Source organism: Protopterus annectens, chromosome 1.part2, assembly GCF_019279795.1.
Source record: "Protopterus annectens isolate FY-2018-M chromosome 1.part2, PAN1.0, whole genome shotgun sequence".
NCBI classification, from domain to species: domain Eukaryota; kingdom Metazoa; phylum Chordata; order Ceratodontiformes; family Protopteridae; genus Protopterus; species Protopterus annectens.
This window is the reverse complement of record NC_056727.1, coordinates 998,775,801-998,800,616: the sequence shown is the minus strand read 5'-3', so window position 1 is coordinate 998,800,616 and position 24,816 is coordinate 998,775,801. Positions and strand designations below refer to the sequence as shown.

Genomic DNA, 24,816 nt, shown 5'->3' with positions numbered 1-24,816 from the left:
TCCTCCTTCCATGGTACCTTGACAGATTTCTGGTTCAAGTTTTACTTTTTGGGTACCAGTTTGAGTTTTGTTGTTTTTTATATTGTGGCTAATCTTTACATACCTGAACTGTTGCCATGGGTGTGACCTCCAGCAACTGGGTACCTATCATTGCCTCATTCTCATAAGTTTAAGTATAATCGATGTCATTGTTTTTCCACAATGCTTCAGCAGTCTTATTTCACTAGCCTCCTTTTTGTGAAGGGTGGGCAGTATGCATGGCAAAAACTCTCCTCTGGCAAGTCACAGTTAACCTGTCCTGTACAGCATTAATGTTTGCTACCAGCTCTGTCCATCTTTACTTTGTCTTCCCATTTGCCAATAAAGTTAAATAGCAATGTGCCAGCTGCTTAAGTAGCATCACGTCATCACGTATATCCTTTTGAGAATTCACCACCTTTTTCTTGGTGCCAAGCATTCCCTTTTACTTAATGAACATCTGTTACTTGTAGTGTTCTAGAGTCAATCATAAGACACCTTTATCTGTAACACATACATTTTCTTCAGAAACTGCAGATATCATAATTCATTACCCAGACACTACAGCAGTACCAAGCATAATGGGCTCTAAAGTGACATACTGTGCTGCTGACTTGAGTTCAGCAGTGGCATGCATATGCAATGAGCTACTGGGTAAGCCTTTGTATTTCTGAATTCCATCCTGCACTTCAGGGTTCTGTTGCAACAACCATCTTGACTGCCATTTCTGACTCTGCACCATGGTGGTAGTTGTGGGGATGGTTATTACATATGCACATGGGCCAGGATTGTGTAACTTCTGGTGATTTCCAGTGGTATATGTGTGATGCTCAAACAGTTTGTGGTAGGAGAGCTAAATGTTTGGCTGCATCCATGAACGCCTTGCAAATGAGCAAAATCTAGACTTAACATTAGCATGGTCATAAACAGCTCTCCATGCAAGGATGATTGTGTATGGACTTGCCAGATTATGCATTTGGCAGTGCAGCAGTTATGCTGGTTATGATAGCTGCAGTGTCTCCTAGCATTCAGAAAACATATTCCTTACTGCATAGCTGTAGGTATGCTCTTGAGACAGGTCTCTCTTTTTCTGTTATAAACCACGTATGCAGTACTCATTCACACGTTAGTGTTCAGAGTGTATGCATCACAGAGTTGCGTTGCCCCAGCTACAGGATGGATGTACTGCAGTGAATAACTGAATGTAGGTGTTTCATGTGCTAGAGGCAGCACTTGCATGACTGACAGGTCATGCTGCATGTCTTGTGGTAAAGCAGAGTATTTTACTGTGTTCACTGGTGGCTATTTTGAAATGTCCTTTGACAAGTGAGAATTGTGAAAGGGAAATGCAAGTAGTTACACAACAAAAATGACACCAAAATTGCAAACAAAAGCCTCAAATACCTGTATATGAGGCAGATGTGAAATACATTTTTTTATTGGCTGCCGCTGATCTGTAAATGGCCGTCTGACTGGGGACATACCCATAGAGAGCAGTCATGCCCAAATGTGGACAGGTATAGGTCACTTCCTCAACATGACTCTCACTCTGTTTTGGAAATTCTGACTTTTGGTTTGTATTTGCAGTTAAGAACACACTGAGTGAGGGAAGGCAGCTCACCTACTTTGGTTTTGGTAAGCACCTCCATGATAATGCTGTTACCATTCGGCCTGTTTTGTGTTTCATTTGTCTTAATCAAATATTAATTTATTTTTGATGGAAGTGTGCAGGATTTGTCTAGTGGCTTCCACTTGCTGCACCATTTTGGCATGTTCACTACTCCGTCAAGGTAAGAGCCCTCCAGCCCATTCATTTCTTGGTAGAGATGAGTTAGGGGATGGGCCAATCCGCAGATTTTTCACACTGTCCTATCATCCTCCCTTGTTTAGGTTTAAATGTACTTTTTAGAATTGGATTCAAGTCTGGTGTTAGCACAACACGTGTTTACAAGTGTAAGTTCTTATTGTAAGGCTTTGGTGTTAGGAGGTGACTTGGCAATGACTCCCAGTTTGCAGTCATCTACATATGTGATTAGCTTTAGGTTTTGGCTTGTGGGTTGGAAGTCAAAAACTAACTTCTAAACAAAGGGGTTTTATTGGAATCTCTTCTAGCATTCCTTTTACTGAGTAATGATTTTTAGGCATAATAAGCAAGTTAGTTGAGGTAGGTAATTTGCCTTTTAACCCTTTGCTCTTTAAAGTATGAGCTGCTGAGACATCGCATCCCTGCAGTGGAGTGCTCCTTTAAGATGTCAACTTCATTTCTGTTACTGCTGCTGTTTTGTAGGATTTACCACTGGATAGATGCTCATGTTTTTTTTAATTTATTTTTTTGATAGATGCTTATTATATTGATCACTGTTGCAGTAATGAGACTTCAGATTTCTGCCACAGAAGGCCTTACTTCCCGGGTTTAGCACCATCCCACCTCTTGGCCTGGTGGGTACCCTCCCATCTGGACCCCAGCATGTATATGGTATGAGTAGGACATATACCTATGCCATCTTAGGCTTGCTGTTGTTACAGTACTTGAAGATTTGTACTGGTTATTAAAGTATTACCAGTCTGTCACTGTGGCCTGCTTTCCATAGTGCAAATAACTATCTTTTTGGTGAAAAAAAATTGTACTCTTTGCACATTTAACTCTTGGGAGATTTCATTGCTAGGGACTAATTGGTGTCGGGTAATATTTATTAATTGTATTACACTTGTATCCTAGAAAGATTTGCACAATCAATACATGGCTTCCTTTGAGATGGATTATGTCACCTGCTGTACCCATTGTGATGAGGTACAAATCTTTCTCCAGGACTGGTTGTGCCAGAAAAGGCTGCTTACATTGTCTAGGACTGTCATGGCACCAGCTAAGTTATTTGTGGATGCCTTGCTGAAATAAATGAAAAGTGCACTCTTCTTTGTGCTGCTCAGAATCTGTTGATCTGCAGCCATGTTCATATTTACATTCATCATGTCTGTCAGTCATGCTTGTGTACCTCATTGCACTGTGCTTTTGAAAACATTTTTTAATGCATTTTATGTACCATTATTTCTAAAATCCTGCCCCATATGTACAGCCTAAATACGTGGTTATGCTTTGGGAATTTGGGTTCTTGTGCATTTCCTACAGAATTTCTCATTTATGCTGAGCATTGGGGATAACTGACATACCTTTCTGTTTTTCACCTTTCAGCGTTTACATTTTATTATTTTAGATATGCTATTGATAAGAATATACATTTATTGCATTTTTATGTGTTGGTGCATTTGCTATATTTATCCTTTCCTTTCTGAAGATGCAGTTTGCAGTCTGTATTTCTAGTAATATAACATATATGCCATATAATAATGTTGTTATAGATGTTTAATGTTCCATCACTGTTTTTCTAAGGTGTCATACGTTTTAATGTAAGGTCAGAGTATTCTAAATGAACAAACTAAGTTGGAATGGGATTTTTTTTTTTTTTTGCTTCGTCTTTAAATGAGGTGTGTATTTGATATACATTTAAGCAGGTATCGGAGTGCAAGTCAGATGCTGTCAATGAGCCTACTGTTGAGGTTAACGAATAACATTGATTCCTTTTATAAAGACATTTGGTATACCACAATAAATGTATGACTGTCACCTGCATACATTGTACATAGAATATGGCTGCATGGAATTGTGGACCAAAATATTATTATAGTTGCTCTTGTCATAGCAGTGGAATCAGTGGTTTTGGGTCATCACCAGATTGCAGGATGATGTAATTGCACAAATATTTAGACACCAGTATTATTTTAATCTTGTCTTTAGAGAAACCTGCTTTCATTTCGAATGAGGTTTTGTCAATCAAAGTTGCAAACTATTTATACTGTATTCCTTTCCAGTTATATTTTTAAATTTTGCTTACTTAAAGTAAAATTATTGATTCAGTTTTGTTCTGTAATTTTTTTGTAGGTTTTTAAATGTTGGTCCCCGTAGTACAAAGTACCAGCAAGCCGAATGCCGTCTGACACTTGATAGTTTAGATGAAAATGCAATGGATGCCAATATGGACGAATTGTTGAACTTGTGCACAGGGCAGTTCAAGACTCAGCTGGAGAAAAATGAAAAACCTTGTGAAAAAAAGAAAGATTCGAAAAACATGGATGAATTGTTGGCCCTTTGTTCTGGAAAATTTGTTTCTCAAGGTATTGTATCTTTTATTATTTGTGTTGGTTTAGTGTTTAGTCTGCGGGATTTTGAGAATTATAAGAGTTTGGTACATAACCCTCCATTCCTAGTAATTTTCAACGTCATTACAAAATGTCTATAAATGTAAGTTTTTACTCCTTGCATTTTAGGCATTATGTAGGTGCTGTAAATGCTTCCATTTCTTATATTGATGTATTAGATATTTAGTAAATGATGGTCTAAGCTTAGAAATATTGGCCTACAGTTCTTATATTACTTGTGGTGATCTGCACTGCGTAGGAAGCACAGTGGGCTTATGACTGTATCACTTATCCATTCAACAGCTAGACCTGTGATTTGTTCTTGTGTTGCTCTTACCGTCTGCAAGTATGCTACACCTTCCTTCTCTGGAAGGTCATTACTTTATCTTTAGCTCACCTTTCCTCATTTGAACATCAGAGATTCTTCGCTTATCATAGTGTGCACTGAAACATCAATGATATATCTTATGCTACTTTCTGAAATTGAAATAGCTTGCATGCCTCGTATATAGCTGCTTTGTTAGTAGATTCACTGAAAGATTTATTTTATTCGAAGCCTGTTAAATAGTAAGGTGCAAAATTAAGAATGAAATACTTTCAAGCATTAATCAAAGTAAGGGACAGCACTTTAAGATGCATTTATGCAAAGCTTGAGTGTCATAAACTTGTAAAAGAAACCGTATACGCCATTTATATAAATGTTTCTTGTCCTTGGTAAATTGCAAATGTTAACCTCTTCTCTAATACTAGCAGTTAGTAGTAGTTCTGAAATGTAGATTGAATCTCATAATTTAGTTTTTCACTTCTGGGAAACCTGAGTCCCGATTGCAGGTAAAATCTTATAAAATTTCTAGTACAAAGGATGGGCTCTCATGAATTTGAGCATTTGGGTCTTCTGTTCGCTAGACGAGACGAAGGATGTAATTTTTATCTTTCAAGTCAGTGGGGAACATTATCGCAACCCTCCCCTCCTTGCCTCCCAAGTGACAGTTCACACACATTGGCCATCAAAAGAGTAGTTTGGGATGATCAGAAACACTGTGAGCTCTGTGCGTAGGGCTACAACTTGGTAGTATATTAGGGGGGCTCATCAATAAACGTAGTTAAATGGTTCTTTTGGGGTTGGGATTCAGGCTCTTGGGCTGCTGGGGTAGTGACATGCTTTGCTGTAACACCAGGACAGATTAACAGAATTAGATCAGGGTACAAATCATCTTCATACCTACATAAACTACATTCATGTCTAACTGGCTCTTGCATCAGCCATTGGACTGTCACTGCCAGCTGAGCTCAGTACTTATTGGGGTAGGTTGATGGCTGGCAAGCTAAGGAAGCAAAAGTTGCTACTGTTGTAATAGGAATATAACTGGCTTTCAGTTAGAGCAGGCAGTGATTTTCTTAGTGGCAAGAAATGGAGATAAATTTGCAGGTTTTCAGAATACTTTGAAGAATACTGACAGTATGTGAAGAGCTAAAAGCTGCAAAAACTGCAACAGGGAGGGTATACTTTAAATTCAGAATAAGAAGAGAAATGCTCAAGCTTGAATGTTAACTGTGTATAGTTTGGTAACGTAAGTTAATTTGCCAGAGTATCTAGTCAGCACTTGTGTTTAGATGGAAATCACAAGGTCTGTCTATAAACCCAGGGTATCGATGTTGCTAGACGTAACAAAATGAAGTTAGCTAAAAGGTCACAAACTTGCAGGGTAAGGGTGTCTTTTAGGCTTTGTCATATGCTAAAGATCTTGGCCAGGTCTTTGGCTAATGAAGTTTGCAGATGACTGCAAACTAGGAGCCATAATTGAAACTCTTAACGATGTGGACATCCTACAAAAGGGCCTCACTGAGACAGATGCCTGGTGTCAAAGCTATGGCCTCAAGCTCAATGCCAAAAAGTGCATTGTCATCCCCTTTGGTAAAAACTCTGTACCCAACAACTACCACATAGGAGGTAGTCTACTTAACACCGAAAGTATGATAAGAGACCTTGGGACACTGGTGGACAGCAGTCTCTCCTTTGATAATCACATCACCACATTTGTCAGGAAATCCTTCTACGTGGCACACCTCATCACAAAAGGTTTCTCATCCAGGAAAAAAGAGGTCATTGTTCCCCTCTACTCGGCACTCATTAGACCCATTATTGAGTACACTGCTGCTTTTGGTATGTACCTCACAAGACGTCTGCAACAACTGGAAAGGCCACAGAAATACCATACAAAGAGGATTACAGGCCTCAAACAGATGCCCTACGTAGACCGTCTAAAAAAAACTTCAGCTTTACTCCATTGCATTTCGCCTACTCCGAGGCAATCTCAGTCTAACATACAAAGCTATGTCAAACCCAGAGCTGTTGGACATGCTCTACTTAAAGAAATCCCAGTCCCTCCGAGCTACCTGCTCTAGGGACCTAAACTTTGCCACTACAATAAACAGAACATGCTGGAGGGGATAGATTCCTGTCCCAGAGACTTCCCATACTCCGAAACAAACTACCTATCTATACCAAACAATTAGCACTCTTCAAGAAAAATCTTTATTGGATGGGAAATAGGAAATTCACCCCGGGGATCACTTCTGTGGCTCTGCTCGACAGGGGCACAGGAAAATAATTTACTTTGGTGGCGAAAGCCAGAGTACCTTTTTGGCTAGGCTTATATAGGCCCTAGGGCCAATAGCCTAGTACCTACCTACGAACCATTTTAACTCTTTAGTATGCACCCAGTTCCAACGCTTATTCAATTATTTCTGTATTTTTGAACCAGTATTTCTGTTTTGCTAGATTTAGGAGGCCATGTCATTTGAAGCTGAGATATTGCAAGGATTAAGTTGCTCATAAAGAGTGACAGTGGTATATGACCTAGAAGGTACCCATGGGCCACTAATACTTTAATTTATACAAACTCTTAACATGAGGAGCTGAATATTGCATGCATTGTTCTTTAGTAAGATAGTTCAACTGTTTTAAACTGTTCTTTCTTCAAATTCGTAACACATTTTTTTCCCAGTCTGACTATGGGAGATCTGATTTACAAAAGAAACAGAGTCCCGCTGTGTGATCCAAAATTATTTTGGAAGAGATGATGCCTAGGCTATTATACCTAGGTTTTAGGGATTTAGCTGTCTTGTAATCTTGTTGATGGCTTTCCCAAACAGCTTGGGGATGCTTAAGAAAAGAGATTGCATTTTTTCTGTTGTACATGGACTTAACAATGTTTGTTGCTGTGTTTCACCCGGTTCTGAATGCAAAGAATTTTTTAGCTGGGTATTTCACTAGTATTTCTGCACTGTGTACATGCTATCCATTCTCTTTCAGTTGTGCCTTGATAACTGAGGGCATTCATAGGCACTTGCTACCGTCAATCTTGCTTTATGTGGTAACAACTCCTATGTTAAGGAATGCAGATAGTGGTGCTGCTCCCTTTGAACCCCAGTCTGCATTCTCTAATTCTATTAGAAAGAACGTTCTTGTTCTATCTGAAAAGGATCTTCCTGCAACATAGATGAATTTCATTTGGCAGTCACTGGGCATTAGTTACTTGGTGAGTTTGATAGGGCATCAGTGTTTGAACATCCTAAGAAAACTGATGCGAGTAGTCCTGCAATGGTCTGAAGTTCCATAAGTACTGGTAGAATTAGTGTGGGCTATGTATAAGGACCCAGTAACGTAAATATAAATAGTGCTCAGACTTGAATGTTCCTAGCGGTAGTGGGTGTGCGTCATGGTTCAGCTCTGAGCCCACTGTGGTTCATACTGGTGATGAACTACATTAGCAAACGTACCAGAGGAGATGGATCAAAGTTGCTGTATGCAGACAATGTGGCATTACAGCCAAACTCTGAACAGGAACATCAGCAAATAAGAGAATGGGATGCAAAACTGAAGACGTGGGATGAACCAGACTACAGATAAGATGGTTGTAATGGAAGAAAATGGGAGAATTCAGAAAAGCTGAGAATTGAGAAAGAAGGGAAAGTAGTGGAACAGGTTAATGGCGTCATGCATCTGGGAGGGGAAGTCTGAATGAGGAGGTCAAAGCTAGAATCTGAGGGACAGTAGCCAACTGTCAGTGTTTGTATGGTATGTGACAGAAGAATGCCAAAGAAATTGTGAAGTGTACAAACCTTGATGTGATCAATACTGTTGTATGGTACACATACCTGGGCAATGAAGATAGACCACTTGAGGATGCTAGAGGTGATGGAGGTGAAGTGCCTGAGGTGCAATGGTACACTGTGGTACAGAAGATGAAATATGGACATCGGAGCAAACGCGCATATTGCAGAGAACATCAAAGAGAACAGATTACAGAAGTTTGCGCACATGTGTAGGAAGACAGTCTGGTGGAGATGATTTGGGACAGACCGGTAGAAGGCAAGGGGAAATTAGGATGTCCAGCAAATAGATGGGTGGATTGTGTGAAAGACCTGCGATAATTAAACATGACTGTCAAAGGTAGGAGAGTTGCACTGAATAGAGAGAGAGAGATGGTGGCAGCTGACATGACACCCTGACCCCATGTAGAAAATTGGGGGAAAGTGGGGTTGGCAGTGATGATGATCCCCAGAGATACTTTATGGGAAGGAGCTGTTCTTGTTATTGCAAGAGGAGCTAGACTAAAAAAAAAAAAAACTTGACTCTCTCTCTCTCTCACACACTCTCACTCTCTCTCTCTCTCTCTCTCTCTCTCTCTCTCACACACTCCTCTCACTCTCACTCTCATGAATAGCAGCTGACTCCTGGCTTGTTTCTGCTGCAGCCACTGCTATCTGCAGAGTTTACAAGGCGAAGGGGTGATAAAATAGGTTGTTGGGTCTTTCTTCTTTATCACACATACACAGTTACAACTATGAACAAGTCCCTGATCCACCTGTAGCATGTCTTTGGAATGTAGGAGGAAACCAGAACACCCAGATAACATGCAGACTCCACATAGAAAACACCCCAGCCAAGAACTGAAATGGAGAACAAAAACATAATGGCTTAGTCCCAAATATAGGAAGATACTTGATGTATTCAGTTCAAAATTGAATAGTTGAAAGTAATTGGCTCTACTCAGACCAGGTGTTTTAATGGAGAATACATATGAACTCGGTTTGTCTGCTTTTTCTTTTCAGACAATGAGGAAAATTTAGAATTTTGAATGAGAAGTACAGAAAGGAGAATTTCTTTTTTGATTAGTGGCTGAAATGTCTGACAGAGTTGACAGGGAAGGGTGAAAGTTTTTGGCCACTGCCAGCTCACCTATCCTTGGGGGAGGAAGGTGGCTTGGTCTTGCTACTTGGATGGCACATAGCATAAGCACTAGGTGGTGCACCCGTGGAGACACTGCTGTGGAATGTGCACCGCCACGGTACAGATGCACAAGCTCGGGGATTCAGTATGCTCACCTAGCATGAGCACTGGGTGGTGCACCCATGGAGACATTGCTGTGGAGTGTGCACTGCCACGGTAGATGTGTACAAGCTTGGGGATTCAGCATTCTAATTTAGTGTGAGCACTAGGTAGTAAGACACTGTTGTGGAGTGTGCACTGCCACGGTACAGATGCACAAGCTGGGGGATTCAGTGTGCTGACCTAGCCTGAGCACTAGGTGGTGCACCCAAGGAGACACTACTGTGGAACGTGCACTGCTACAGTACACGTGCAAAAAGCTGAGAGATTCAGCATGCTGACCTAGCCTGAGCAGTAGGTAGTGCATCCATGGAGACACTGCTGTGGAATGTGCACTGCCACAGTTATACATATATAAGCTGAGGGATTCAGCATGCTCCCCTAGCATGAGCAATGGATGGTGTACCCATGGTGACACTGCTGTGGAATGTGCACTGCCACAGTATACATATATAAGCTGAGGGATTCAGCATGCTCCCCTAGCATGAACACTGGGTGGTGTACCCATGGTGACACTGCTGTGGAACGTGCACTGCCGTGGTATACATGCACAAGTTGAGGGATTCAGCTTGCTGAGACATGCTGCCATAGTGGCAGCATTCAGTGAAGATCGATGAGCCACTGAGGGTATGACAAAAGGTACTCATCCAGAGGAAGGGTAAGATGCTGCACAGGTCCAGCAAGCTGCCCTGCTCCCTACCACCTACTTGACTCTCGCTTATGTACAGATGGGTTAATAGGGCTTCATAGGCAGGAATAAATGGGCTATATGGCCTTTGTCTGGTCTGGGAATATTTAGCTTCCACCACACATAATGAGTGAGACAGTTGGGTGTGAGTTTTGTAGCCATTGTACAAGCTTCAGTGGACAGGAGAAAAGAAGAGTTTTCTTTTTCTTTACATGTACTGGTTTACTTAGAGAGGGAGAGGGGATTTTTACAGGTACACCAGTTTTGTTTGGAGAGCATATTCTCCAGGTGCATCTGTTCATCATGGCACATGCCAAATAGCAGCCAGTCTTAAGTAGATAAAGCAACCAAAAATATGAACCTAGATGGAATGGAGAAAGAACACTGACAGAAAACAATTACAGCTGAAATCTGTTCTGCCATGCTGGTTCTTTAGTAAACCACTGTAGGAGCAGTTTGCATTGTCCTGTCACTAGGGAAATTCTAGGAAGCTGCAAAAATGACATGCTAAATATAATATTTATTTTCATATGTGGTTATTATTCAGTTTCAACTCTTTCTCCTCCCCAGAATGCAATCCATTGTGTAGGTATCTTACTCCTCTGTTGTTCCCTTGTGAAACCATAGTACTGTTTCCTTATGTGTGGGCATGGCTATCCATACTGTATTTTATCTGATAACTTTGATTAACTGACCTTGTTTAAAAGTGAAGTCTGTATAAACTGTAGCTCATTTGGCAGATAAATTGTGGTGGCAAGTCAATATTGCTTTGGTCATCCTATTTTTAGTATTCAGATGTACTGAACAAAGTATTTGATGTGCAGAGTGATGCATTGCAGATTAAATGAATATGCAGTTTTATTGCTATTCCATTAAGTGATGCAGTAAAAAAAAAAAATATTGGGTATGGTTTTGACTATTTTTTTATTTGTTTATTTATTTACCTTGAAAGTAACAGTGATGTTAAAATATTGCTTGCCTTAACTGCCTTAATCCCTACAGCAACCTGAGGTCACTGCGCTCTGTTGACAAACTGTTGGTTCAAACAACCAAAAGCATAAATCTGGCTGGTGACTCTCTATTTGCCAACTCTGTAGGCAAAACTTGGAACTCTCTACCTGCTGAGCTTACTCTCCAGCCCTCTCTAACCCAGTTCAAAAAAGTCTCAAACTACACCTTCAAATGCACTGGCAATGTCCCTTTTCAAAACCTAACACCCACCCCCTGGTATTTGATATCTCGCCTAATTAAATCTGTCATTTGACTCTAAAATGTATATGACCTTGCTTTGTGGCATATCTAGAGCTCGTTATGGGATAAAGTCCTTATCTGTGTGAAACTCTCAGTTGCCTACCATGTTCTATAAATGTTTGTAACCTTACTGAAGACTGTAAACTGTGTTCATTTGTAAATGTTACTAATGTAATGTAATCTACTAACTTGGAGCTTTTCTCCTCTGGCCTCCATTGAAAATGGACATATATCTAGTCGGACCATCCCGGTAAACAAATGTAAAATAAATAAAATAATTATTCTGGGTATTGCTTCACTATTATGACATCAGTATTCCTTTATGTACATTAAAACTGCAGTATTTGTTACTGTCTGGCTGTTTCATTGGTGGCTATGATCTTTTTTATAAAGATAACTAAATGAAATACTCTGAAATCTTGCCTTCTACTCCATAAAACTGCATTTTAAGAGCTGTGGTGACATGTTGGGAGTTTTAACTTGACAGAAGATGTGATCGCATCCACAAACTTTGATAACAATTTACTAAGTTATGGAGAATGAAAGCAGGTAGTACTGGTTTGTGTTTTTTTATTTCACTAGTCTAAAGCAGCATAGCCGGCCTTAGGCATAGGCCAACTAGGCGGCCGCCTAGGGTGCCGCTTTAGTGGGGGCACTTTACCAGTATTTATTTGGTGTAGGTAGACCAGGATGGGGGCACTGGGTGGTGTGGTGGGGGGGTGCCATTGTGCCCTTTGCCTAGGGCACCAGTTGACCTAAGGCCGCTCCTGTAAAGCAGTTGTTAATCACTGCTGAGGTTTTTCTGTACAAGATCATGTTTCACTGTCCTGCGTGCATGTGTGATGTCTTGACTTTGAATTATTCACAATATTTAGACTTATGCATTGCTGTAGTGCCATGTCTTTCACTGAGTTGAGAAATTATGCTGAATATCTTATCACATGTAGGTGTAATGAACCATTTGCTGGGCATAGCTTCAAGTAAGTTTCTGAACAGCAATTAGCATTATTTTTATTTTTTCCCTCTTGCACCAGAGTCTACAAGCCAGGTTTCTTCTGATTCCTCAAAGCAACAGCAGTTAACACAGCAAGATCGGGAGGGGACGACCGATACCGATGACCCAATGGCTGAAGCTCTAGCGCTTTGTTCAGGCTCATTTCCTACAGATAGGTAAGGAAGATGTTTAATAAAATTTAATATAATATATTGGCTACAACAGTGAATTATTTGTTTTTAAATTAATTTGCTAACCAGATAAACTAATTAGACAGTAGCCATTTTTTCAAGGGTAACTTGAAAGCACCATTTGGTTAAGAGAATTGCTCAAAGCTGCACATTAGACAAATGGAGTCTGAGGGAATAGAGTGTTTATCTAGTTTAAAAAGTGCTAGTTCACGGCAGAAAGTTTATATAATACAAGCAGACAAGCCTAAAAAATAAGACTTCACTGAAACTCTTGTTTTATTGTCAAGTAATTTTTAATTGTTTTTTTATTTGCTGCTCTGAAAAAGTTCCATTTTCAGTGGCTGCCCAAGGAGAAAAACGCGGTGGTAAGAGAACAGACTAATCTTGCATTCATGTAATAAATTTAAAAACTATCAAAATAATTGTTAGTTGCTTGACTCCACCATAGATGGTTGGAGCCCTGACTGTGTGACCCAAGTGATTGGGGTTGAGTTAGCAGCCCCAGCACTGAAGGAGCCACGCAGGAAAGGAGAGAAGTGAAGAGGTATATTCCTTTCACCTCTTTGAGGGTGAGTAGATTGCAGGCCCTTGGTAAACACACAGGGAAATGTTTTCTTTGATGGAGACAGCTGAAATTGCTTCCCATGCTTCAGGGAAGGGAGCAGGACTGTCTGACAATTTCCTTTTCAGATGTGAGAGGCAACCTGCATGGTCAGCCTGTTACATATTCCCATTTCTGCTCCCTAGCTGAGTGCCTGCAAGGAGGTAGGGCCAGAAAAGAAAAAAGCCTTGAGTGACCCCTGATGGCTGCTTTGATTGTCCTATTTGGTTGACTGTCTTCCTTGGTAAGGAGGAAACAAATGAGTTGATTGGTTGGGGGGGTGATTATTATCAAGGCAGCAGGGACAAAGCAAAGCACAGAACACTCTAAGTTTATATATATATATATATATATATATATATATATATATCTATGGGTCTACTGTATAAGTTCGAAAATACACTTCTTCAAACTCGCACAGTAGACCCTGGGTTACGCGAAAGTGAACTTAATCGAAAGTGCACTTTTGCAAAACCCGCTTCAGCAGACTGGCTACTACTGATGTTTAGTGCAGTAGTTACGGACCTTAGGGTTAGGGAGCGGGTCATGGTAAGGGGATAGCTAGTAGGGCTAAACCCTTACCATGACCCGCGCCCTAACCCTAAGGTCTGTGACTACCACACCACAGGGGAGGATAACCTATCCTCCACTGTGGAACACGACCTTGTTAGGGCACGGGGCATGGTAAGGGGATAGCTAGTAGGGCTATCCCCTTACCATGACCCGTGCCCTTAACCCTAAGGTCCGTGACTACCACACCACAGTGGAGGACATAACATGTTTTCCTGCTGTCCTCTACTGCGGTGCGATCTGTTCGTAGAAGCTGAGTTCGCGAAAGTGCACTTTCCCGTAACTGAGCAGTGTACTGCTCTTTTTTGAATATGTGGTGTTCGATGAAAAGCAGTAGACCCATATATATATATATATATATATATATATATATATATATATATATATATAAATAGAGATGTAGGTATAGATGCGCACACATATACGCGTGAAGTACTTTAGGAATAAAAAAAGGTATTTTTGCATAAGTGATATTTTTATTTTTATGTGTTAATATGAAAAATGGTATTTTTTGTTGTATTCCAAATGCATTTGCCTATTTATCTTTGAAGCTTAGGCGCACAATCTTATGTTGTTGTATAGACAATTTTCCCAACAGCGGTACTTTTACTTTGAATTTGCTTAGTGGGGAAGAGCACTGATCACGTCTGACCAATTTCCATCTCAACTTGAGGTCAGTAACATGACCACTCCCGCAGAGTTCACAAAATAAAAACACGAAATGATAGTGAATAAAATAGAAAGACTGTGTAATGCTTAAGAATGCGTAAGTATATGAACAAGTAATGAGAGGATAAAATTAAACTGATATCAGGGTACTTTAAGTACAAAAGCTTGATTTACATTTAGGAAACTAGAGCACTATAAACAATATATATAAAAAATTGTATATAGGAGTCTGAGGTGGGAAATTTGAAGTAAGGGAAATGAGTAGAGCAGTTAGAGGCGCTATATTTGATTTAGGTTATGTGGTCTGTTGTGATGCAGGAACATTTAACTTAAGTGAAATTTTAGTAGTCAGTGGAACTTGGGATAAGATGAGGTGACATTGTTTTGGGGGGGTGCCATAGTTTGGAACTGAAAATTGGGAACACATGGTCAGAAGCATGCCATTTAGGAGATGGGGTTTATGTTATAGGGCCAATATGATTCAGGTTTTTGAAGTTGTATATGGGGGCTTGTCTTAGTTTTAAGGGGGTGAAAGAATGTTCATGTAGTAGCTTGAAAGCTTGAACCTAATAGTAGGTTTACTTTTTGCTTAACTGACAGTTTGCTTTTTTCTAGAGTTTTACAGTAGTGTTCATTTCTGGGGGAATGAGTGATAAGTCTACAAATGTTTGTTTTCTAATATTTGAAGGTAATGAAGTTTTTGCAGATGTCGCTGAGATGAGGAAGGCAGAATTTGAGATGAGGAAGCTTGATTCTTTTCCCTATTTGCTACTCTGGGTATGACAGACAAGAGTTTTTTTTTTTTGTTTAACTAGAATACAAGGGGATTCAGATTATTGTATTGTCTCTAGATGAATGCTGAAATGTAGTGAAGGGGGTTTTACCAGAGGCCAAGGTACTTGAAGGAGAACATTTGACGAAAGGGACCATGGTTGAAATCATAGATTTGTTTTAGTATTAACGGATCTGCTGAGCTTCTCTTTAGTGCCAAAAAATTTTTCTGTTTTTTGATGCTTTAAGATTGCTTTCTTTTTGATCCATTCACTGAGGAAGAAGAAATCAGATTGTAGTTCATCTTGTAATCTAGTTAATGAGTGGTTAAAGCAGTCCATGTTATCAGCATATAAAAGAAGAGGAAGCTCTAGTAGGAAGTTTGCATGTAGGGAATAGCAGAGTGATGAGAATAGAACAGTGTAAGTAACCCTTTGAAAAGAGGAGGAAGTGTGGGAGGTACAGGAGTTGTAGTTAACTGTGAAATGTCTGTCTGTAAGATAGCTCTGGAGCCAGGGAATAGCATTTGGGCTGATGCCTGGTTCATTCAATAGAGTATGGAAGAGGATGTGGTTAACTAGGTTGAAGGCTCTGGTGAGATCTATGAAAATGGATGCTTTGTTGATTGACATAAGAATGTCCTCTGTGAGTGTCCATATGGCTGTGGAAGTGCTCCTACTTGACCAGAACCCATGCTGTTTATGAAAGAGAGAAAATATTTTGGGCTATAATCTTTAAGTTGGAGGTAGAACATTTTTCAAAGATTTTACACAAGGTTGGAAGGGTAGAGATGAGGTGATATTGGGAGGGGAGTGTGCAGTGTGTTTTGTTGAAGTGGCGCTACTATGGCAATTTTCCAGATATTAGGCATACATATACATACAAATATTTAAAGTATAGTCATTAATGCCCTTCTAGCTTGCTACTATACCATAACACTTTTTCCCATAATAAGTATCCAGGCTGTTCTTAAAAATATCTAAACTAGTATTTGCTTTAATGTAATTTGGTAGTCTGTTCCCAGAGGTAGTTGTCGCTAAATGTCCTATATACCTGAATAAGATCACCTCTTGATATCTGTAAGAGGCACTGTACAAGTTAAGATGTTTTAGTCTTTCATAATAACTTAAATTTTCAAATCCATGGATACCCTTGGTATATTTCCATTGTACTTTTTCCAGTTTACTTGTGCTTGTTTTCGTGTAGGGCTCCCATATTGTTGTTCCATACTCAAGTTTGGGTCTAATGTAACTAACAAACAACGACTTCATCATTTTTGATTTCCTAGACTTTCTAAATCTTTTTGTACAACCTATAGTTCTAGAACTATCATTAACCAATTGGTTGATATGATTAGAAAAACTCATAGCTGAATCTACCCATATACCGAGGTTCTTAAATGAGTCTACAGTTTCAGTCACTGTATGCTGTATTAAATATTCACCTTTCAATTTATGCCCACCAAATTTCATATGCTTAGTTTTTGATATATTTATCAGCATATTATTCTCCTGTGCCCAAATGGTCAATTTAGTCATTATTTTGCAGACATGTCTCATCTGTAACGCATGTAATCAGTTTGCCCAATTTCAGGTCGTTTGCATATAGACTGTAGAACACCTCAGATGAAAAAGTTAGGTCTGAAAGATGCAATCTAAACAAGTAAGAACCTAGGACAGAGCCCTGTGGGATACCCTGACTATAACCAAGGATTTGCCTGTCCAGTTGCTGTATGATACTTGCCATGTCCTGTTTGTAAGCCATGCAACTATCCATCTTATCAAAAGTACATCAGTATCTAGTTGTACTAATTTATTGCTCAGTGGTGTGTATGACCCTGACAAATGATGGTTAAATTTATTTAAATTACATCACAGCAGAATTTTTCATTCATAGCTGTTATTATATTGTTGTAGAACATCATGTTACAGGTGGTAAAAGTTCTGTTTTCAACATATGCATGCTGATGTATGGTTTCAAGTCCCAACCTACCCAGTTCTGACAGCAAGTTATAAATATTTACCTTCTCCATTATTTTTCCACGCAACATGAAATTAGACTTAAGGGGTCTATATGACTCTGGGTTTGTCCTAATCCCTTTTCCCTTAAAAACAGGTTTAATAAGTGCTTGTCTCCAATCTTACGGAATCTCCCCATATTTATATGACCTAGTGAATAATGGATATAATGGTAGTGTAAGTTCTTACTGAGGTGTTCTCAGGTCATTATTACTAATTCCGTCTCCTCCCTGTGCTTTGTTTGGATCCAGTTTGCACAGTTCTTTTTCAATATAATCTAATTTGATTCCAGTATCTGGGGTTACTTGGCTGTCACTAGGACAACTTACCACCCCTTTTGTGGAGCCAAACTGTTTTGCATAAGATTTTGTAAATATATCTATAATCATTTGTATCCGACAAATTTTAAAATTTGCAGTTTTATCAGTTTGTGTGGGTTTACTCCTTCCACATCTTATGTATCTATTAAAAATGTTTCCTATTATGCTTAATATCTTTATATAAATTTTCTGCAAATTTTTCTTGATTTTTGTCTCACACTATGCTTAATCTGTTTGTCCAGCTTGTTTATTTCAGATGTAATGTGATCCTATCTCGCCTACATTCTGTACAGATGGGGTTCATCGGCTCCGACTCGGCACGCTATACTATAGCACGAAGTCTCTTATTGGCTGAGCCTCCTCATATCCCAGGATGCCCCACTACTGCTTCCCAGATCTCGTTTGCCGCTTCTACAGCATAGACGTGGTCTCGGACTTGGCTGAGCTAAGTGCCTCTAGTATTTAAATTTCTGTCAGAAATTTTGTCAAAATTACCCAAAAGCTGTTTTAACAGCTACTTATTGTGGTGCGACTGTTTTTTTCTCTAAGTTTGGGGTAAAATTTTGTGTTTGTCAACGGCAAAGGATCCCGTTTAAGTTAGAGGGGCCTTTGCCTAGCCCTCGCGCTTCAGTTAGGGCTGCCTAACAGTTACTTATTGTGCGTGTTCTATTTGTTTGTTCTTGTGGAAAATTATATTTTTCTTGGTGGCAAGTGTTCCCGTTTTACTTAGAGGGACTTTACCTTTAGTTTACTTGTTTCTTTGGTAGTCTGTATTGAAGTTTTCTCTTTCTTTAAACTCTACTGGGAGCAGATAGCCATGTCAAAAGAACATAGGCCATCTTGATTCAAAAAATGTTCAAAATGCTCTTACAAAATGTCCATTACGGACGACCATTTGCTTTGTGTGTACTGTTTGGGGCCGAAGCACTTACAGGAATCCTGTAGCGTTTGCCACGCTTTTTCCTCTCGCGTGCTCCAAGAGAGGAAAAACAAGTTGATTTTGAAAGGGCTCATTACCCCTTCTTTTGAGGAAGCCCTATCTTCTTCTTCTCCGTCGAGGAAGAAAAAATCTTCGGCTTCGACCAGCCCGTCGGATCCGACAGCAAAAAAGTCTAGGCAGGCTTCTCCGTCGGCTCCACGGACTTCGGAGCCGAGGGCGGAACGGTCAGCCTCGATGTCTCCAGCCTCAACTCCTCTGACTTCAGAGCCGAGAGCTCGGGCGTCGAGAGGCGAGTCACCTTCATCGGCTCCACTGCCTTCGGAGCCGATGAAGGTTACCCACTCAGACTCTTCCCCTTCGGTGCCGAAGTCCACATCGGCTCAGAGGGAAATTGCAGTAGTGGTGGAACCTCCCTCGGCGACGATACTTCTCGAGTCCATTCGGAGCCGGTCCCCCAGTCTTTCGGAGCCGGCAGAGAAGTCAACTCGGACCCGGTCGGTCTCTTCTCGATCTTCGAGGATGTCCGATTCGGATGTAGACAGGGTGCTTCAAAGGCTTTTTCAGTCTCCGGTCTTTCAAAAGTTGGTCTCGGCTCCGGCCCAATCGGCTCCGGAGCCGATTTCCCACCCTGCCATCTTTGTTCCTCCTCCAACAGCTTCGGCACCGTTGGAGTCGGTGTTGGTGGAACCAGTGGAAGTTGCAGGGTCGGCTCCGACCCTAACTCCAACCCCGCCCTTCGGGTCGGTGTTCGGTACACGGACCTCCTCTGTCGGCCCCGGGGGTGATGCTTCGGGACCGATCCTTTCGGTTCCTAGCCTCCCTCTCGGTGCGTCGGCGGCGGGAGTTCCGTCTGCTGTTGTGGCCTTGGGGGTTGAACCTTCCCAGGACTCTGGAGGTCCCGCCTTCACGGCCATGAGGAGTGCCTTGGCCAAATCTTCTCTGGCCACTTCTACCTTCTCACCACCACCTTCCCTTGGCACGGAGACTAGTTCCTTTGCAGTCCCCCTGTCTCATGACAGCGGAGCCCTGGGGCCTGAGGTTACCCCCATCGGGGGTTCCCTTCTTCCTGGAGATCCCGCCGAAGCGTCTTCGGAGGAACCTCCTAGGAAAAAACAGTGCAAGAGGAAGCACATCGACTCCCCTGATGAGTCTCTCACCTCGGATACTGACCTCGATGATGCGGAGGGGTCCCCCAAGTCGTCCTCTGATGATGTATCCTTTGCGGACATCTTGGAAATCTTTAAACAACGAGGCGACTGGCAGTCCAAACCCCCTTCTGCTGAGGAGTCGGTGTTCCTCAAGGCCTTCGGGGCTCAACCCTCCGCCTCCTGGGTGTCTCCGCCCTTCGATGAGCTCCTGGATTTGATCTCGTGAAGGGCGTGGGAACATCCGGATTCTGTTGAACCGGTGCCAGCTCGACCCAATAAATTCCTTTCGGCACCCCCAGATAAGGACTTTCTTACCAAAGGTGTGGCTGTAGATGCCTTGGTGGTGGCATCTGCTACCCAACAAGATGTGGCAGAGGCTTCAACGTCCGTCCATCCTCCTAATAAGGAGTCTGGGAGCATGGATCGGTATGGAAAGCGCACCTTTGCTTCAGCAACTTTTACATTAAGGTCTCTAAATTACCTGACACATTTTACGAGACTGCAGAGGGATCTGGTCAAGGAGCTTTCAGATACCCTCTCTGGTAACTTACCTGAGCAGTTGGCCCAGATGGTTAACTCCCAGTTGGCTACCCTATCCTCCCTATCCAACTCGTCCATGAGGCTCATTTCGTATGCAGCCGAGGGAGCGAGCAGAGCGGCGGGCACAGGTGTTGCTCAACGGAGGCAAGCCTGGCTACGTCTGTGTCATTTTGCGGAGGCCTTTAAGTCTTCCTTTGCCGACGCCCCCTTCGATGGGTCCTCCCTTTTTGGACCCAAGGTAAAGAACACTTTGACTCGCTGCGAGCAGGAGGGCAAGACTTTAACTGCCGTAGGGGCCCGGTTTTCCACTCCCTTCAGACCTTATCCCAAGGCTCGAAGAGGGGGGAAAATGTGGTTCCGTAAGTCTCAAAAGTCTTACTCATCGCAGCAGAGCGATTCCCCTTCCAGAGGCAGAGGAAGGGGAAATTTTTCAGGGAGACGCCGTCCCAGAGGCGGCGGAGGCCCCCGCAACACTGGAGACCGCAAGTCCTTTTGTGGCTCCTCCTCCTTCCAGCATCCCTGAAGGAGTGCCCGACTGTGCAGCTCCGCAGCCAGTCGGGGGTCGTTTTTCGAGGCATCTAAAGGCCTGGGAAAGTATCACCCAGGACCAATGGGTGCTCCGAATCATCCCAAAGAATCCCGGACCCGCCACCCAGTCAACGGGATATAGCAGCCATCGAAATTTCAAAGCTGCTTCAAAAAGGAGTCATCCAACCTGCCCCCGCAGATCAGACCGGATCAGGGACTTACTCGAGATTCTTTTTGGTACCAAAAAAGACCGGGGACTTGAGACCCATTTTGGATCTCAGCAAATTAAACCGATCAGTGAAAAAGTCCAAATTCTGGATGGTCACCTTGCAAACCATTCTCCCGCTTCTGGAGAAAGGTGTTTGGATGTGCTCCATAGATCTCAAGGACGCCTATTATCACATTCTGATAAATCAGGCGTCGAGGAGACACTTGCGCTTCAGCCTAGGGGACAGTCATTTCCAGTTCCGTGCACTGCCATTTGGTCTCACCACAGCCCCCAGGGTGTTCACCAAATGTTTGGCAGTGGTGACTGCTCACCTGAGGAGTCTAGGATTCCAGGTGTTTCCATACTTAGACAACTGGCTCCTAACTGCCACCTCAAGGCATCTACTCTTAAGAACTCTAGCAGCCACTATCTCCCTAGGCAGCTCCTTAGGCATCACCTTCAATTGGACAAAATCCGTATTGCTGCCATCACAGCGTATTCTGTTTATTGGTGCAGAAATAGACTCAAGGCAGATGCGAGTCTATCTTCCTGCGGAAAGGATAGCAACATTGCAGTCTCAGGTGCGGGGGTTACTCCTCAGATGTCGAGCTCCAGCCAGAATGGTTCTGCAACTGTTGGGCTCCATGTCAGCCACCATTCTTCTAGTTCCATTTGCAAGGTTACATATGAGGATACTTCACTGGCTCCTCTTAGCCCAATGGTCTTATCAAGACCTCCCCCTCAGTCACCACATATTGGTAACAGAGACGTGCAAGCAGGATCTTCGTTGGTGGCTTCATTCCTCCAACCTGGATCAGGGGCGACCCTTCGTCCCCCCATCTCCCTCAGCCACGTTGACTACGGACGCCTCCCAGACAGGGTGGAGGGGACATTATCTGGACAGGTCGGTCCAAGGCATGTGGCACTCGGACGAGAATCTTCTCCACATCAATATCCTGGAAATGAGGGCGGTGCTTCTAACGTTGCAAGCACTACACGACCACCTCCCCCAGGGGACGATTGATGGGGAACCCCATGTTGCGATCTTTTTGCAACTCCCCTCAATGCAAAATGCCAGCAGTTCTTCTCTCTCATTCCAGTTCCGGGGGAGACCCCCAAGGATGCTCTAGTCCAAGCCTGGCCTCCGGGTCTGCTATACGCCTTTCCTCCGGTTCTCCTTATTCCCAAGGTGGTTCAGAAGGCGATTCGTTTGGGAAGCAAAATGATTCTTATCGCCTCATACTGGCCCCGTCAAGTATGGTTCCCCTTTCTTCGCAAGTATGCATTGGACGGTCCCTGGTTCCTGGACCAAGTTCCGGACCTTCTGATACATCAGTCAGGAAGCTCCATCAGTCCCTCCATTCATTCAAGCTAGCAGCTTGGCTACTCCTCTTCCGACCATAGTCAGGAGCCATTCTTTCGACCCTGAGGTTATGCATATTTTGTCATCGGCCCACAAGTCTTCTACAAAAAGGATGTATAGCAGTAAGTGGAAGAGGTTTGCTATTTGGGCTCAACTCAGAGGATTAGACCCTATGACAGCTTCTGCGTCAGAGGTTCTGAAATTTTTAACCTCCCTGTTCAATCAGGGTTGTTCGGTGTCCACCATCAAAGTTCAATTGGCGGCTATTTCCAATTTTCATGAGAACATTGAACCACCTTTAATGAGCAATAAGTTGTGCAAAGCCTTTATCAAAGGAGCTTGGCTTCTTAGGCCACCTATATCGCATCCTGCACCACCGTGGGACCTTAACGTAGTATTAGGAGCTTTAACAGCACCCCCCTTTGAGCCGGCTGCTACCTGTGACTTGAAATTTCTTTCTTGGAAGACTGCCCTTCTAGTTGCTATCACATCAGCCAGGAGATTTTCAGAACTTCAAGCCTTATGTATCAATCTACCATACCTGATATTTCACAAGGATAGAGTTTCTCTAAGACCAAATCCATCCTTTATACCAAAAGTTTGTTCTAAATTTTGCTTGCAACAATCCCTGGAGCTACCAGTTTTTTTCCCTAAGTATACAGACAGAGCTGAGTATACCTTTCACACCTTAGATGTGCACAGACAATTACGTTTCTATTTGGATAGGACACAACAAGCACGAAAATCGGATCAACTTTTTGTGTCTTTTTCGGACAATAAATTGGGCAAAGCCGTCACTAAAGTCACTGTTGCCAAGTGGATCAGAGACTGTATCAGTCATATTTATCGCATTTCAAATAAAGAGCTTACTATCCCTGTGAAAGCTCATTCTACCAGGGCTATGTCCACTTCGGCGGCTTTTCATTCCAAGCTCTCTATTAGTGACATCTGTGCAGCTGCTACGTGGTCTTCTCTTCATACCTTTATTTCTCACTACAAATTGGATGTGGCATCCAGGGGCCGAGCTTCCTTTGGTTCCACAGTTCTCCGGACTGTTTTCCAATGAGCCACCCAGGAATTAGGTGCTAGGGACGCTGTCCCATCTGTACAGAATGTAGGCGAGATAGGATCACATTACATCTTTTAGTTATGTACTTACCATAACTTTAGATGTATGGGATCCATCTCGCCTACATTCCTAATAACCCACCCTCCTTCCCCCTGCCTTGGAGGCCAGAAGAGACCAAACGATCCGAATACAACTGTTTTTTTCCTCTCTTGAAACACCTGGCAATCTTATAACAGTCTGTGTGTGTGCATGTGTGCGGACAAACAAGATCTGGGGAAGCAGTAGTGGGGCATCCTGGGATATGAGGAGGCTCAGCCAATAAGAGACTTTGTGCTATAGTATAGCGTGCCGAGTCGGAGCCGAGGATCGGCTCCGAACCCCATCTGTACAGAATGTAGGCGAGATGGATCCCATACATCTAAAGTTATGGTAAGTACATAACTAAAAGTTTTCAAAGTTGTAGTTCAACCTCTCTTCCATTTTTTATATTTTTTGTCTCTCACCTTAATCAGATATCTTGTTCTTATGGAAATATATTTGCTTGATGTTGCATGCCTAGATCCTGTTAAACATTTTTTTGATTTTTTTGCACTCAGATAATTTCTCTTTCAAAACTTTCCACATTCCATCTGTAGTTTTTTCCACTGAACACCTCACTCCATTTAGTTTTACATAGTGACTGTTTTGTTTCCATATGCTCTGTAATTACATAGATTTAAGTTCGACAGAATTTATGTAGCAACAAATTAACTTTTATAACCCCATGATCAATGGTGATAAAACTTGACTTGAAACTACAGTAATTTCTTTGGGAACACAAACAATGTCTAGTATGTTCCATCTCCTGGTAGGTTTTTTACAGTTTGAAGCAATTGTTCCTGAATATATACATGACATTGTTATTGAGACAGAGAATAAAGATATGTTGTAGAAGTTTTAGTCTACTCTCGACAGTGAAAAATGAGCCAGGGATGGAGGCTGTATATAACCAGAAGTCCCATCCAGTGTATTACTTGTTAGTGATATGATACCATTGGATAAGATCCCTCTGATATGGAATAGAGTAAGACATTCAGGAGGGGTGGATGGAGTATCGGGGGGTCCAACACATTTGGGGAGGTCACCAAAGTATTTTTGGAAATCTACTGATAGGGTAGAGGAAGGAGTGTGATTTGAGTGGGGTGGGATGCATCCAGTGAGGTTATTGACTTTCCAAATAGTTTCTTGGAGTGTATCTAAGCGTTTTTGAGTCTGTCTCATGGATTAGCTTTTTTGGTAGATTGCTTAGGTTACTATAGTATTCCTTATTTTAGAACTACAAGCCCTCCCCACAAAACTGT

General features: G+C 42.1%; 1 protein-coding gene across 1 annotated transcript in view; it reads left to right on the top strand.

Annotated features, from left to right (window-relative positions):
* Positions 1 to 24,816, top strand: part of CLSPN (claspin) — a 699,079-nt gene that overhangs the window by 298,004 nt on the left and 376,259 nt on the right. Inside the window, exons 13-14 of the mRNA XM_044059962.1 lie at positions 3,956 to 4,188; positions 12,581 to 12,716. Of these exons, the coding sequence (XP_043915897.1) occupies positions 3,956 to 4,188; positions 12,581 to 12,716 (369 nt within the window). The remainder of the gene's footprint in view (positions 1 to 3,955; positions 4,189 to 12,580; positions 12,717 to 24,816) is intronic.